The 17,915-nt window shown below is 36.9% G+C and overlaps 1 protein-coding gene across 3 annotated transcripts in view; it reads left to right on the top strand.

Moving 5' to 3' along the window:
* The window catches only part of SLCO1C1 (solute carrier organic anion transporter family, member 1C1), a 70,162-nt gene that overhangs the window by 48,979 nt on the left and 3,268 nt on the right, over nt 1-17,915 (top strand). For all 3 annotated transcript variants that reach the window (XM_010855929.1, XM_010855930.1, XM_010855928.1), the window contains 4 exons: nt 2,838-3,033; nt 6,760-6,925; nt 10,001-10,185; nt 12,282-12,346. In XM_010855929.1, the coding sequence (XP_010854231.1) occupies nt 2,838-3,033; nt 6,760-6,925; nt 10,001-10,185; nt 12,282-12,346 (612 nt within the window). The remainder of the gene's footprint in view (nt 1-2,837; nt 3,034-6,759; nt 6,926-10,000; nt 10,186-12,281; nt 12,347-17,915) is intronic.

Raw genomic sequence — 17,915 nt, forward strand, 5'->3', positions numbered from 1 at the left:
AGCGACCCCATGGACTGCAGCCTACCAGGCTCCTCCGTCCATGGGATTTTCCAGGCAAGAGTACTGGAGTGGGGTGCCATTGCCTAAAGGAACCCACATATTGTTCTCCATATGGCAGTTTACATTCTCACCAGCAGGGTAGGAGAGGTCCCTTTTCTCCACACCTCCCCCCATCCCCAGCCTTTGTTATTTGATGATGGTCATTCTGACCAGTGCGAGGTGATACCTCATAAGAATTTTGATTTTCATTTCTCTAGTAGTTAGTGATGTGGAGTATATTTTCATGTGCTTTTTGGTCATCTGTAAATGCCTTCTTTAGAGAAATGTCTATTTAGACCTTCTGCCCATTTTTTGCTTGGGTTGTTTAGAGTTTTGTTTTGTTTTGTTTTTAATATTGAGCTGTATGAGCTGTTTGTCATAAAAAGTAAAGTGAATGTAACTCAGTCGTGTCCGACTCTTTGCGATCCATGGAATTCTTCAGGCCAGAATACCGAGTGGGTAGCCTTTCCCTTCTCCAGGTGATCTTCCCAACCCAGGGATCAAACCTAGGTCTCCTACTTTGCAGGCAGAGTCTTTACCAGCTGAGCTACAAGTGAAGCCCATTTGTCATAAGAAAGAACAAAATTTTGCCATTTGCAGCAACATAGACGGACTTGGAGGACAACATGCTAAAAAAGTGAAGCCAGACAGAAAGACAAATATTGTATGATATCACGTATCTGTGGAATCTAAAAAATATAACAAACTAGTGAATAAGATAAAAAAGAAGCAGACTCACAGATACAGAGAACCAACCAGTGGTTACCAGTGGGGAGAGGGAAGGGGATAGGAGCAATATAGAGATAAGGGATTTTTAAAAAGGGGGAGTTATTATGGGATTATCTAAAATCACATTGTGTGAACCCTTCAAAAACTGTAAAGCACTATGGAATTTAAATACTCTTTAATTCAAATAAATAAACTTTCAAGTTAAAATCATCATCAGCCGGTATCTCTTAGCTGATGTTCAGCTCTTCAGGGGCCCAATGCACAATCTCTGCCATTTGCACAGCCACAAACCTCAGTTCAGCTGAAGAAGCAAAAATGAACATCTCTTCTTTTTTCGGTTTCACCAATTTCATGATCGTGCCCCCTTCAAGGTGGGTAATTTCTAACGTGATCAGTTTAATGCTAACTTAATGCATAGTCATTAAGATGAAACAAAATATCCTTTTTAAAATCATCTATCAATACATGAAGAAAACACTTTTTAAAATAATATAATAGCTAACCAAGTATCACTATATATTTGATGTTTTAGACTCTATGAAACTTAGTTAAGTGACTAGATATATAAATCAGAAAATAAAGAAAGAAAGGAAAGGAAAAAAGGAAGTTATTTTGCATCTATTATCACTGTATGTCAGTATTTTTAATTTTTTAACACAAATTTCAATGTGAGTCAGAAAAGGATACTTGTAATTATTGTTTACGTCAGCAGATGCTGGCCAAGGTTTATACAAACTTCAGCCCTTTTATTACATGAAAGAAATGTGTTATCTCAAAATCTCAAGTTACATCAGAAATTGATGAGTAGATAATATGAGAAATAGATTCTAATTCACAGAGAAGTTTAACATTGGGTACCTGACTACCTTTCCCTACAGTTATTTACCAATTCACAGTCCAACCAAAGAGCTTCTTTCTACATCTTTCCTAACACAGAGGTGTTCCACTTCCCCCAACCCCAACATTTTCATCTTTGTCTCATAGATGGAAATGTTCGTAATAACCTAATTGAATGATGTTTTGTGCAAGATATTAAGCTAATAACTTTTCATGCCATTTAATCACTTTAAGGGCACTATTATTAGTTCCATATTATATGTGAGGAGTCAGTTTTAGAGAAGCTCAGAGAACTACTTGCAGCTGCACAGCTATTTAAGTTGTGGAACTGAGATTCAAAGCCACAGAGCTGGGTCTTTGGGATCCAAACTCTTAATCACTTTGTTGAACTTTTTCCTAGTATTGCTTTTTAAGTCACACTTATTTGACTACTAGTGAGATTGAACATCTATTTATGAAGAATTCTAACTCCAAATCCCCTTGAAGGAGAGTCAGTTTAACACAGTTATTGAAAGCATTTAACTTGATAACAGCCTCCTGGATTCATATCTTGCTTTTCCATTTACTAACCACAGCCATAAACAAACTGCTCTCTGCAATAAAGATAGCATATGCCTATCTTCTAAGGTTGTGGTAAAGAGTAGATGTGATAGATAATGTATCAAATGCTTAACTAAGTGACTGGTACAATGTAAGCAAATTAAAAAAATATGAAAGGTACCTAATAATATGTTATTGTTCATGCTGTAAGAAAGCATATCAAACTAAAAGGCTTGGCAATAAGAGCAAATATTGTTGGGGTCAGAAAATAGAACCAGGACTGTTTTTGTGCTTGTCTGTTTATTCCTTACGGTCTATGTGCCTATTATTCTTTCATTCACAACCTTAAAAAGCATTATAATCATCTAATTGCCACCTGATTGCACCTGTTATTCCTGGGATTAAACCAAAAAGACCAGATTCATTGACTGATTTCGTGTTTATTGATTTCAAACCCTATGCTAGACATTGTGATAGGTAGAACCCTGGGTCTGTCGGCTGTGTTATCATTAATATAAAAGCTACATGTTAGTGGCTGAATAGTTCTGTAAACTTAAATTGACCAAGTAGTCTAATAATACGTTAAAAACTATTATTACACAGTTTCATACAATCCCTTAGAAAGTTTGGGTGAATGTACTCAGATTTCTTTTAGAGGTTCACAAATGTGACACATTTTTCTTTTTCCTCAGGGCTCATCAACATACCTGCAGTGGCCCTTGGAATATTCTCCGGGGGAATAGTTATGAAAAAATTCAGAATCAGTATTCGTGGTGCTGCAAAACTTTACTTGGGATCATCGGGCCTTGGGTACCTCCTATTCCTTTCTCTGTTTGCACTGGGCTGTGAAAACTCTGATGTGGCAGGATTAACTATCTCCTACCAAGGGTATGTTTACTTATTAAGTAATCAGAGATCAGCTTGGTTAATCAAATTAATTATTATGTTTCAAAATAAGATAATATAAATTATTAAGAATCATAGCTATGTAAAGGAATTATTATTTTATTGTGGAAGAATGGACAATGCTTATAACGTGGAAGCTGTTATTGTCACCAAAATCTGTCATTTCCTTTGAATCTGAAAGTGGAAGCAAATATTAAAAAATACCAAATCCACATCTTTCTTTAGGGAAGCAACCTGATAGTCGAAAATACAGACCTTGAATTTTGCTTCTCTATTCTTAGTGAAGTGATACTGTATGAGTTATTTAATCTAGCCTCAATGTTAGTATTTTAAAAACAGAAATAATAACTGCCTTTTAAGGTTTTGTAAGGCAAGATAATGGAGAAGGCGATGGCACCCCACTCCAGTACTCTTGCCTAGAAAACCCCATGGACAGAGGAGACTGGTAGGCTGCAGTCCATGGGGTCGCAAAGAGTCAGACACGACTGAGCGACTTCACTTTCACTTTTCACTTTCATGCATTGGAGAAGGAAATGGCAACCCACTCCAGTGTTCTTGTCTGGAGAATCCCAGGGACGGGGGGAGCCTCATGGGCTGCCATCTCTGGGGTCGCACAGAGTCGGACACAACTGAAGTGACAGCAGTAGCAGCAGCAAGGCGAGATAATACACATGAAAGGGATTAGCACTTACCCAGCACAAAATTGAAGTGTCATTCTTGGAAACAATTGTAGTTTTTTTTCCTTTGAACACCTAGATACTTAGAAAACTGGAATGGTTTCTATGCTACACTTTATAGTCTTTGTCATTCAAGTCAAGGGAAATTGAAGGCGAAAATGGCTATCCCTCAACCCGGTGACGAACATGCAGCTCTTTGCAGTAGATCACGGGAGTATTTACTGATGTGTTTAGATTTATGCCATTCTGTGTGGGGGTAGCAATTAGATTTCTAAGTTTCCAGAGTCTAAAAGCTGGGTCTTGAAGAAACTACTTCATCCTTCCCCTTCAAGAGTCCTCGCTATCACTCTGTCTCTGCACCCGAGTTCCCAGAGACAGTTCTCTTCATCCTCCTACCTATCTATATGTCATTTGTTTAAAAAAAAAAAAAAAAGTATTGAGCTGCTACAGGTTGCCAAGCCAGCCTCCCTGATTTTATCTGCCTGGCTGCTAAAACTCTACCTGTTGGCTCACAGGTCAACCATCCTGATAATATATTCTGTTTCCTGATGATTCAGTTGCTTCTTGCTCACTGCTTGCTCTCCAGCCTCTTTCCACATTTATCTGTCTGGTGTTCATGTTCCAACACCTTCATTAACCTAGCTTCTCCTGTTGTTACATACATACTCAGTCATGTCTGACTCTTTGCAACCTCATGGACTACAGCCCACCTGGCTCCTCAGTCCTTGGGACTTTCCTGGCAAGAATACTGAAATGAGTTGCCATTTCCTCCTCCAGGGGATCTTCCCAACTCAGGGATTGAACCCACATGTCTTGCATTGCAAGCAGATTCTATACCACTGAGCCACAAGGGAAGCCCACATCAATTATACTTTTTGTCCTCTAAAGTGTTCAGGAAAATTAGTGAATGCAAAGTTCATATAACATTGCTTCTGGGAGTTGTCACAGCAAGAGTTAGACTTAACAGAGTGTATTGTTGCCTTGGTAACATTGAACAATATAGATCAAGAATGTTAGTTATAAACAGGAATTGCAAGAAGATTCTGGAGAGAGTAGAAGTCCTGTGCCATGTTTTCCTATTCCTAAGATCCTCATGGTGGATGGACAGTGGTCAAGTACTTTATATTTTGGAATTTAACAAACACCTTACCTTTTTATCATCTCACTTCTATCTTAAGATGCCTTTATGAAGTTTTGTTACCCTCATTTAAAGAACTGAGATTAGAAAGTTTAACTTCCTTCCAGTACAATGTTTTTTTCTATTGCATTGTGCTATCTCTAAGCCAAAAGCAAATACAGAAGTAGACAACAGACAAATTTTGAGATTTACATTAAAAATATACTCAGATGATAATAAGATTCAATATTCTTAAACAAACAAAAAACTTCATTGAGTACTAGGTCCCTGAAAGCAGTTCTCCTTGAAAGACTGTAAGTACCGTGTAATAATGCTATCGTTGTTTAAAACTCCTCTTCTGAAATTGCTTTCCATATTTTTAAGAATATTCTCAACAACGGCAAGGATTTAACCTCCAAAACTATCTTTGTTATTGGAAGCAACCAAAGAAAAGGCAACATCTCTGGAGAAATCTCTCCCCTCCCACCACAACTATTTTGAAAGAAAAATCTCATAAATATAAACTTTCTGGCATATTTTATAAAGCTAATAATTAAAAATTTAAATAATGACTCTACTGTCAACACATTCTTCAGGAAACATATATGCAATTAATTTCTGCTTCAAGATTGTCCTAAGTGATAAATTTAATGTTACCTTCAGCAATATAAAAGAATTGACTATATAAAATAAACATGCTCTCCAGGGTTTATCCAGAGTTTCTTTGTTCCACAATGTTGGTTTGATTCCAGACATTCATTCAGGATCAATACAGAGAAGCTTTAGATATGATAGTGCAAGAAATTTCTCTTCTGCAATGATGAGAATTAAGTCTGATGCCCAAGACAAGAACTTAGAATCCAGAGTCCTGAAAGGGTTTGTCACTGACAAACATTGTGAATTTGAGCAAGTTATCTGCCTACTTTGACCCTGAATTTCCTGATTTTCCCAATAAGAAGTTAACCTAGATCATCCCCACTGTTCTTTCGGCTCTAATCTTCTATTATCTTGGCTCTACAGTATCCATAGTGGCCTGATTCTAAGTTTTCAAAGACGCACATTTGTACTTTCAGATACAGCAAAACAGTCTCAGTTAAAACTTCATGCCTTAGAGAAGAGAATAAGATAAAATATCCCTGGGTGACTTCTTAGGAGACCTAGTTAAATAGCCTCTCATTCTGCTAGAAGAAATCTCAAAAGTATTTTGTCTTTACATTTGGGGTGACCAAATCCATAGTAGTTCTACAAGATGGAATATTGTATGAGAGTTTGTTATTATATTGATACATAGTAAGAGTAATGTCATAAATTGCTCTTGAAGTTTATTCTGTTTTTCTATTTTGATAATTTTTTTCCAAATGCATCATAATATAGAAAAATATTGTAACATTCTAGAGTCAGTTGCTGCTGCTGCTAAGTTGCTTCAGTCGTGTCCGACTCTGTGCGACCCCCATAGACGGCAGCCCACCAGGCTTCCCCGTCCCTGGGATTCTCCAGGCAAGAACACTGGAGTGGGTTGCCATTTCCTTCTCCAATGCATGAAAGTGAAAAGTGAAAGTGAAGTCGCTCAGTCGTGTCCGACTCTTAGCGACCCCATGGACTGCAGCCTACCAGGCTCCTCCGTCTGTGGGATTTTCCAGGCAAAAGTACTGGAGTGGGGTGCCACTGCCTCAGCCAAGACAAGAATATCATGTAAAGTGGTAAACCTCTAAAGGTAACGATCAAAAGAAAGCTGTCTAAGAGTGAATTCACATTTAATGATGAGAAGCTGGTATTTCTGATGACAGTTGTGTTCCCCCCAGGCAAAATTTGTTGGCATTGCCATTTACATACCCAAGAACATTGATTTTTGAAAATATAAGGGTACTGCCTACTAAAAGGTAACATTTTATATCATTACATTTTTTTTTCCAGAACCAAACTCGTCTCTTATCATGAACGAGCTCTCTTTTCAGATTGCAACTCAAGATGCAAATGTTCAGAGACAAAATGGGAACCCATATGTGGTGAGAATGGAATCACGTATGCATCGGCTTGTCTTGCTGGTTGTCAAACCACCACCGGGAGTGGAAAGACTACTGTAAGAAACCTTCTTTAAAATGTGTGCCCCTGGGCGTGCAACAGTGCTTAACTATACAACCCTATGGGGGCTCAGGGACCAACCCAGGAGCAGACCACATTGATAGAATCCATGCTGTTTACTCTGCCTTTGTTCTTTTGTGCGGCGACAGGAAATAAAAGCATCACTAGTAGAATTACAGTTGTTGGAAGAATTGGGGTCAGAATGAGAATAACGAAACAGGCTGGACGAACTTTGTAATTATGTAATCTAGTTCTCTTATTTTACTAGTAAGGAATATTAGCCTCAAATGAGAAAGTCTCAGTCATAAGATCATTTAATAACATCTGCCTTGGGCTCCATCTCTCCTGATCCCATGACCAGTGGTCCTTGCAGGTTTTGGAGGACAGGACAAATAGAGGCCAGTATAAGGAAGGTTAGCCCAAAAAGTCTAGACCCAGGGGTCAGAAATCCAGAGGAGGCTGATGGTTCTGAGACAGCTCTGCCTGAGATATCAAGCCAATTTGTGTAATGATGAAAAGAGTAGATGGCTGGAATCAAGGATTCCTATAGAATGTAAGAGGAAGACAGGGTTGGAAATACAGGTAGAAAACCAGTTGTGAAGAGTATCATGTACTTCAATTAATTGTACTATGTACTTCATTAACAGATTCATTCTTCTAATCACACCTTTACAGCCCTGTCCCTAACAGACTCTTCCTTATACTCATTGTGTATAAGCCACAGTGGTCAGATGGCTTTCTGCTTGTGACTGATGAAATCTACCTGTATTTGATAGCCCCAGAGAGCTGAAAATTAAGCCACACATGTATTTACGTATTCTTATCCACTAGATTAAGAATGCTTGGGCAACCACTTCTATAGACAGTCTCATGCTTGTTGATTTTCCATTTACTGTTATTTTGACATTTTATTCAGAGAAGAATGGATTGGTCTCCAGCAACACTGATATTAAGACCACCCACCCATCTGAAATCTGAGCTTTAACATTCCCTTCCTTTTCTTCCTTCTTGTCTTTCCTCCACCCAACCCCCAACTTTGACCACTATACTCTTTGGCCTAAACCACTTGAAGGATTTTCTTTTCTTTTACTTTGGATTTGCTTTTTTTTAATTGAAGTATAATTGATTTACAATGTGTTAATTACTGCAGTACAGCAAAGTGATTCAGTTATATATACATTCTTAAAATAGTTTTCCATATGATTTATCATAGGATATGAATATAGTTCTCTGTGCTATAGAGTAGGACCTTGTTGTTTATCCACTCTATATATAAAAACTTACATCTGCTAACCCCAGCCCCTACTCTATCCCTTCCCCAACACCCTCCTCCCTTGGCAACCGCCAATCTGTTCTCAATGTCCATGTTTCTGCTTCATAGATTGTTGAATTTTTGTCATATTTTAGAGTCCACATGTATGTGGTAACATATAGTACTTTTCTTTCTGATTCTGACTTCATTTAGTGTGATAATCTCTAGTTGCACTGAAAGGCCTTTCTTAACCGGAGCTTCCATTTATTGAAAATGTTGCATGCCAGGGACTAAGGGAAGTGCTTTAAAAAAATATTTAGACATCATAATACTCAAGTGATTGGGTATTATTTTACTTATTTTGGTCATGTGAGAATTAAAGCATTAAGATACATGGAATCTGCCTACACTTATGTATCTAGTCAGAGGCAAAGTCAAGATTCAAAAGCTTTTTACCTGACACTCAAAACAAAATCAAAAATCCTATATTGCTATTCCTCTTCAAAAAGGAAACGCCACTATTATTTCATTTTTTACCTAAAAATTCACAAAGTTTTTGTAATAAAAAAAAATGACAACTCATTACATGTACACATTCACACATGAAACTTACAGAAATAAACGATGAGAGATTATGAAAGTTGCCTCTTTATCCAAGATTTAGTTGGGTTTTACTTATCAAGGTTTTTCTTTCCTTCTCATAATCACTATATATTCTTTCATATCTTCAAACTGTGCCCATTTATTTAACAAATTTTTACTAAGCACTTAAATTGAGGGCCTATTTTTAAGCCTACATGTACAATGATACAGAAGGCAATGGCAACCCTCTCCAGTACTCTTGCCTGGAGAATCCCAGGGATGGGGAAGCCTGGTGGGCTACCGTCTATGGAGTCACACAGAGTTGAACAAGACTGAAGTGACTTAGCAGCAGCAGCAGCAGCAGTACAATGATAACAAAGCAAAGAGTTTCTGCCAGAAGTTATATTCTAGTGGGGATATGTAGTTTAGAATTAAATGGTTATATAATATCTTGATAAAAAGTAATAAATGCTGTGAGGAAAACAAGTTAGAATAACAGTGTGGAGAGATGGAGGTACTGTTTTGAATGGGTGGTTTTGAAAGCTCTCTCTAATGAACTATCTGAGCAGAGACCTGAAGTGTATGTGCCAACCATGTAACTCCCTAGAAAAATTACCCAACAGAGAAAGCAGGAAGACCATGAGGCCTGACTGGACTCACTACGTTTGAGGGCTGGTAAGGGTCCCCTGAGAACTCATGAAGTAGAGGGAGAAGGGGAAGATCACGGAGCAATGAGATCAGAGTGGGATTGAGGAGATGCATCATGGATAGTGTGGAAGCTGCTCTAAGGACTGGGGATTTTATCCAAGTACAATGAGAAGCCATTGGAAAGTTGAGAATAGTGATGCAATCTGACTGCCATTTTTAAAGGCTCAATTGGGTTATTGGAGAAAAGAGTCCAGAGCCAGGTCAGAGTAGGAACAGGTCAAGCACAAAGAGACCATGGTGGCTTAGATTTAGATATGGTAGGGAGGAAGGTAAGGTAGCGTTGGATTTGGTGAGATTTGCTTAGAGATGGTTCAGTAGGACCAATAGTTTGTAGACCATCTGCTTTTTGGGTACTGAAATGTTTCCTCTCTCGATTTCACTTTGCTTGATACAGTCTAACACAGAAAAATAAAATTTTCCCCACTGTTTGTGTTATAAATGTATACTATAAAATCATTTAAAATAAATTTTTGTCTTTAATGTTATACAATATTTACCTCAATAATTGGATTTTTCCCTACTGTGTTACAGATATTTAATAACTGTACCTGTGTGGGACTTGCAGCCTCAAAATCAGGAAATTCCACAGGCATGGTGGGCAGATGTCAAAAAGATAATGGATGTGCCAAAATGTTTCTGTATTTCCTCGTAATTGCAGTCATCACATCCTATACTTTGTCTGTAGGCGGGATACCTGGATACATATTGCTTTTGAGGTGAACCTTGAATATCCTGCCCCAATTTTAATAGAAGACACCCCGTGACCATCTACAGCAGTGACTTCCAACTCTGCTCTGTGGAGTCATTGTGATTCCTTACAGCACTCTCAGGAAACTTGTTCCACTTTTATGCTTTTCTCCCTTTAGGTTTTTATTCAAAAATGTGGTTGGATAGTGATTTTTTCTATTGTAATATAATTTATGCTTGAACATTTTTTTATTGGCTCTCCTCTCACAAATCAATGCAATATACACATAAATTCAGATGTTAAAATACTAGTTTTGTAACAAGTATTCTCAGTGATAAAAGTTTCCTCCTCATTGAATTAGTATTGGAAGTTTAACTGTTATACAACTGATCAAAATCACCTAAAGATACTACAAATTTCGATGAAATTGTTAAACATAAAAAGTCACCGTTTATTGTAAGTCAATCTTTTATGAGATAGATTAGGTGACTGAAATTAATTCACACATCAAAGGATTATTTTTCTAAATGAAGCTAATCAAAATAGCATATATATTTTTAATTTCCCACAGCTTATACTATAGAAATTGATTAGGAATATTTGTATAAAATAGGACCAAACATCCACAAATCTGTTTTCATAAAAGGGTTTTTTTTTAATTATTTATTAGTTATTAAATTTTGGGCTGTGGCACAAGGCATGCAAGATCTTAGTTCCCCAAACATGCATCCCCTTCCCTAGATCACCAGGGAAGCCCCTCATTAAAGGATTTAATGGGAACATAAGATCTTGGTGTTTTCACATGGAAGCATAGGTTTAGTGGGAAAGCATTACACCAGAAGTCTCAGACCAGGATCATTCTCCGCAGGTACCTGTTTCTTCAACCTTTTCTTATGTAGTGCCAAGTAATCACCTGGGCCTCATGAATAAACAGGTGAACAGAGGAAGAGTTTTCCTCACCACCAGCCCATAAATGAACCACACTTTATTTTGATGCTAGAAAGAAACATGTTTGCTTAAAGGAGAAAAGTTGTAATTTTTGATTCTTTTAAAGCAGAGATTAAAGATTATGCATATGAAGAATTTACTACCATGGTTAACGCTCAGTAGTTATTGTATATCCTCATGATTATTGCTATTAAAATCCATCAGTTCAAGCTATGTGTGCATACAAGGTCGCTATGTTGTCTCCAACTTGGACACCTCATGGACTATAGCCTACAAGGCTTCTCTGCCCATGGGAGTTCCAAGGCAAGAATGTTGGAATGGGTTGCCACTTCCTTCTCCAGCAGAACTCCCCAAGCCAGGGATCGAACCAGGATCTCCTGCATTGACAGGCAGATTCTTTACCACGACCAGGAAAGTCCCAATTTAAGTTATACAGTCATTTTATTAAAGATGCTCTTGTTATTTTAGATAATCTTGTACTTGGCTGGTAAATTCAGATCCACACTACTTACCAAAAGCACTCAGCATGTCACAGTGATTTTAATTCAACTTAAGTCAGTAGGGTCCCATGGTTTTAGACCAAAACCCACAAAAACTAGCTAGAGGTCATTAATCCTTTATTGTGCCCCATAATCTTACAAATTGTCAGAATTATTCCCTGTCTTTGCTACTGTACTGATAAAATTTGATTTTACTTTACCTAACTCCATTTGAATATGTCATGTAAGAGTGATTTATCTTTTAGAAATATTAACTAAAAACCCAATACATTGCATATAATGGAACATGGCTTCTACATAATTTGCTTTCCCTATGCTAGAATATGTGGATTCTCCATAAATGCTACTTGAATTCTGAGATTCTACATTCAGTAGCCAAAAAAAAATAATAATAATAATGACTAAATTAAAAAAAATATTATACAAAAAAGATTTGTGGATGTTTGGTCCTATTTTCTTTCCTAACCAATTTCTATTATATAAGCTGTGGGAAATTAAAAATACATACAATATTTTGATTAGTTTAATTTTAGAGAAACCTAGTGGTAATCCTTTGACATGTGAATTAATTTCAAAGTAACCTAATCCACCTCATTAAAGACTGATTTATAATAAACTGACTTTACTATATGCTTTAATGTACTATTTTTTGTAATAGTGCGTTTATTGTTTATAGGTGCATTAAACCACAACTTAAGTCTTTTGCCCTGGGTATCTACACCTTAGCAGTAAGAGTTCTTGGTAAGTATAATCTATGCTTAAATTGTTGTAGCCATTATATTTTAATTGTCTTCTAAATATTTTTACAGAATTATGACACATAACTAAATGATGTAGGTAGTAGATTCATGTTCTTCTCATTTTCTTCCCCCCTTTATGTCTTTCTTCTCTCCCTCTTTTCCAAGAATACTCTCTTCCTTTTTTCCAGAAATATTTATTGAGAATCAATGATGTACCCATAATAAAGTGATCTTATGAGAGTAATGACATTTTTTATAACAATCTTGCCTCTTCTATAGTACTAATATAGTCTCAAAAAACCCATTGCTATTATAAAAGAGCCCTCTGAAAGGAAAGCAAAAAATGAATCAGTAAGAAAATCTGAATTCTAAATGTAATTTCTTAAATTATTAAATGAAAGGAATTCTTTTGAGCTACTTTCAATGCTAGGATATATCACTGGTAGAAAGATCATTCAAACAGTCAAAGCAGTATGGCTTGGAGTTCAATTTCTTAAATGTAATTGGAATGATTTTTTATGACTATTAGAATTTTCAATATTCATTAGTTAAAACCTACAGAAAACAGAGTGAATAAGTCAAATTAGGTTTCGTCCTTCAAGAGTTTATATTCTAAAGAAGAAAGGGAAACCATTGAAAACATTCCTCTGGGCTTCCCTGGTGGCTCACACAGTAAAGAATTTGCCTGCAATGAGAGACTTGGGTTTGATCCCTGGGTTGGAAAGATTCCTGGAGGAGGGCATGGCAACCCACTCCAGTATTCCTGCCTGGAATATCCCCATGGACAGAAGAGCCTGGTGGGCTACATTCCATGGAGTCGCAAAGAGTCGGAGACGACTGAGCGACTGAGCACAGCACAGCAATTTGACAGAGAGGAGCTACTTGGGAGAAAAATAAAAATTCAGAGTTTTAAATAAATGGGTTTATATAACTTGGGATATAAAAAGGATATAAAAGGATATCTGATATAAAAAGGGATATATGCAAAGATACCATATAATCCTTGGAAAACAATAAAAATGGAGGTCTATGCCATCATAGTTGGCTCAAATTCTCAATATTAAAACAGAGATTATCTAGAAAAAAGGTTATTGAGTCTGAAGTACATCCCAGGCTGTAATTAGTCTATTTACCTCCTTTTGGGAACATAGAGGTAACCACAGTGTGAAACATATCTTAAAGAAATAATTCATAAAGTTGACCCCATAAAATGAAAATACATTTAATCGTATATGATATCATTTATTGCTGTTATTTAGTTGCTATATCATATCCAACTCCTTAGTGACCCCATGGACTGTAGCCCTCCAGACTCCTCTGCCCATGGGTTTCTCCAGCAAGAATACTGGAGTGGGTTGCCCTGCCCTCCTCCAGGGAATCTTCCCAACTCAGGGATCGAACCCATGTCCCCCGTGTTCGTGCACTGGCAGGCAGATTCTGTACCACCGAGCCACCTGGGAAGCCCCATGTATCATTTATATATAGAACCTAAAAAATGAAGCAAACTAGTTAATATAACTCCCCAAAAGGCAGACTCAGATATAGAGAACTAATGGTCACCAGTGATAGGGGGCAATATTGGGGTGAGGGAGTGAGATGTAAACTACTGGGTGCAGGATAGGCTCAACGGTCTATTGCATAACATGGGAAATATAGCCAATACTTTGTAAATACTGTAAATTAAAAGGAACTTCCAAAAAATAAAAATATAATTAAAAATGAAAAAATAGCATAAAGAAAATGAAAAACTACATATGGTATTTTTTTTACAATCTATATAACAGATGAGTGGCTAACATCCTATTATATGAAGAATGCCTAGGTACTGAAAAAAAAAAAAGATCAAAGCTCTAAGAGAAAAGTGGCAGCAGCGGTTTAGTCGCTAAGTCGTGTCCGACTCTTGCGACCCCATGGACTGAAGCCTGCAGGCTCCTCTGCCCGTGGGATTCTCCAGGCAAGAATACTGGACTGGGTTGCTATTTCCTTCTCTAGGGGATCTTCCCAATCCAGGAATTGAACCCAGGTCTCGTATATTGCAGGCAGATTCTTTACTGACTGAACTGTGAGAGAAGCCCAAAAGTGGGTAAAAGATATAAACAACCTGTTTCACAGAAAAATAAATGGATACGTCTTAATATATAAAAAGATGGTCAAGGCCCCTCATAAGAAGAAGAGTACAAACTAAAGCTATGCTAAGATACTGATTCTTACTTGACAGACAGGAAAAACACCAAATGTTGTTTGTTACGTATTATAATACAAATAGAAAATCGATACACTCATACATTGCTATTGTGAAAATTATACTATTGCTGGAGAAGGACATTTGGCAATAACTAAAAAAATTACATCTAGATTTATGTTTTGACCTAGCAATCCTACTTCTAGCAATTGATGCCTAAAAATGACCTCGTGAAAGTTTGAATTGTAATCTTACGGAGGGTCCAATCATTGTGGCATTATTTATAATAGTAAAAGGCTACAAGCAGTCTAAATGTACATCAATATTAGACTGGTTAAATAAACTATAGTAAACCCACATAAGGGAATACTTTACAGCTGTATGGACAAATGGGGAAAAAATCTCTAATGTTACCAAGTTTATTAGTCAGTACAGACTGTCATAATAACAATACACCATGGACTGAGGGGCCTAAACAATAGAAGTTACTGCCTCATAGTTCCGAAGGCTGCCAAGTCCAGGATCAATGTGCCAACAGACTGGTGTCTGGTGAGACCTCTCTTCCTGATATGTAGATGGCTACCTTCTCACTGTGCATTCACACAACCTTTTCTCTGTGCGCAGACAGCAGTCTTTGGTCCCTCTTCCTCTTCTTATAAGGACAGTATATACACTACGATGCATAAAATGGGCTTCCCAGATGGTGCTAGTGGTAAAGAACCTGTCTGCCAATGCAGGAGACATAAGAGATGCAGGTTCAATTCCTGGGTTGGAAAGATCCCCTGGAAGAAGGCATGGCAACCCACTCTGGTGTTCTTGCCTGGAGAATCCCATGGACAAGGGAGCCCAGCAGGCCACAGGCCATAGGGTCGCAAAAAGTCAGACATGACTGAAGGACTTAGCATGCACGAATGTAGAAAATAGATAACTAATGAGAGCCTGAGGGCTTCCCTGATAGTTCAGTTGGTAAAGAATCTGCCTGCAATGCAGGAGACCCCAGTTCAGTTCCTGGGTTGGGAAGATCCGCTGCAGAAGGGATAAGCTACCTACTCCAGTATTCTTGGGCTTCCCTTGTGGCTCAGCTGGTAAAGAATCTTCCTGCAATGTGGGAGACCTGAGTTTGATCCCTGGGTTGGGAAGAACCCCTGGAGAAGGGAACAGCTGCCCACTTCAGCACTCTGGCCTGGAGAATCCCATGAACTACAGTCCATGGGGTCATAAAGAGTAGGACACAACTAAATGACTTTCACTTTCAATGAGAACTTACTGTATAGCACAGATATACTGTATAGCAGATATATATACAGATATACTGTATATTCTGTATAGCACAGAACTTACTGTATAACTCTACTCAGCGGTCTGTGGTGACCTAAATGGGAAGAAAATCCAAAACATACAGCTGATTCATTTTGCTATCCAGCAGAAACTAACACAACTTTGTAAAGAAACTATATAATAATTTTTTTTGTTTAATGGCAGCCTCCCTATCAGATTAGGGCTTCACTCTTACGACCTCATTTAACCTTGATTATCTCCTTAATTATTTTGCTTCCACATGCAATCATATTGGGAGTTAGGACTTCAACTTATAAATTGTGGAGAGACACAATTCATAACAAATGATCTCCAGGATATGCAACTAAGTTTAAGAAAGCAAAATGTAGAAAATTGTATACAGTATGATACATTTGGTGTAAGTATAGAAAGGTGAAAATATTATACACACGCACAGGTATTCATATTTGCTCTTGTTAACAAGAAACAATGGAAGCATAAACTAAAAATGAATAATAATTTTTTTTAAGTTGCCTGTTAGGGAAGAAAGAAAAAAACAGGGGGGAGAGAACAGGATGGAAATGAGACTTTGTAAATATAGTTGTCGTATAATTTTTAGTTTGAAAGAATACAAAAATTTTATATCGTTTTAAATAATTAAAAGAACCAAAAAAATTCTTAAAACAAATCAAAACTAACTGTATATTACAGGATGAAAAACCATATAGAAAAAACATTAAACTACATGAAAAACAGAATTACTATGAATTCCCCATTGCTTCAGTACATTTTATAGTATTGTTTTTTATAGTAACTTTAGCATTGTTATGTTAAAGCTATTATATATTTTAAGATAAAGCAGATGTTATGTTAATATCATTAGGAATCAATATTTTCAGCATAATAGAAAAGTGATAAAAGCATAAAATATTGTAAGTAAAATTCATTAATTTAAACTTAAAATGTCAATATGAATTCATACGGTTTTATTTCAAAATAATGTGTATTTTACAACTCTGTCTCCTGAAAAATCTAGAGTCTATTTAGCCCAGGAGACATGAGCACCCATAGCAATGAGTCCGTGGTATCTAAATGTCATTGCTCAATAAAGAAACCATAGGACCTTGGAAAACTGACCCAGGTCTAGGTTAGAAAATACATACTGTGATTGTGGGACAACTTTTGGTGCAAGAAAGTGAGAAAGCTATCACAGGGGCATGTCAAAAGGACGCAGGAACAACCTGAGGGCCTTGGTCCAGTATGGAATTTAGAAAGATGGTAACAATAACCCTGTGTACGAGACAGCAAAAGAAGGATGGGGAACACAGGTATACCTGTGGCAGATTCATTTCGATATTTGGCAAAACCAATACAATATTGTAAAGTTAAAAAATAAAATTAAATTAAAAAAATACTATTATATTAATATATAACAATCATTGTAATAGCTGCAATGTCTCAAAATACATTGAATAAAAAAAGATATAAATTTGTAATGATACCTAAGTAATTTTGAAGAATACTGGGACACTAATTCATTATTCTTAAAACAGGAAAGAATTGAACATTTACCCTGCCTTCCTTCTACTAATTGTATTTCAAAGTAACCAAGTAAATAATGATGAAGATAAGTTATTTTATAGAGAAATCTTAAATTATTTACACAAGAAATAATATAATTTTGAGAAATCTGTTTTGCAAACTTATCAATATTTGCTAAAAGCTATCGACAGAATGATCTCTGTTCGTTTCCAAGGCAAACCATTCAATATCACAGTAATCCAAGTCTATGCCCCAACCAGTAATGCTGAAGAAGCTGAAGTTGAACGGTTCTATGAAAACCTACAAGACCTTTTAGAACTAACACCCAAAAAAGATGTCCTTTTCATTATAGGGGACTGGAATGCAAAAGTAGGAAGTCAAGAAACACCTGGAGTAACAGGCAAATTTGGCCTTGGAATACGGAATGAAGCAGGGCAAAGACTAATAGAGTTTTGCCAAGAAAATGCACTGGTCATAACAAACATCCTCTTCCAACAACACAAGAGAAGACTCTAAACATGGACATCACCAGATGGTCAACACCGAAATCAGATTGATTATATTCTTT

The sequence above is a fragment of the Bison bison genome, unplaced genomic scaffold, assembly GCF_000754665.1.
Source record: "Bison bison bison isolate TAMUID 2011002044 unplaced genomic scaffold, Bison_UMD1.0 scf7180017864370, whole genome shotgun sequence".
Classification (NCBI taxonomy): Eukaryota; Metazoa; Chordata; class Mammalia; order Artiodactyla; family Bovidae; genus Bison; species Bison bison.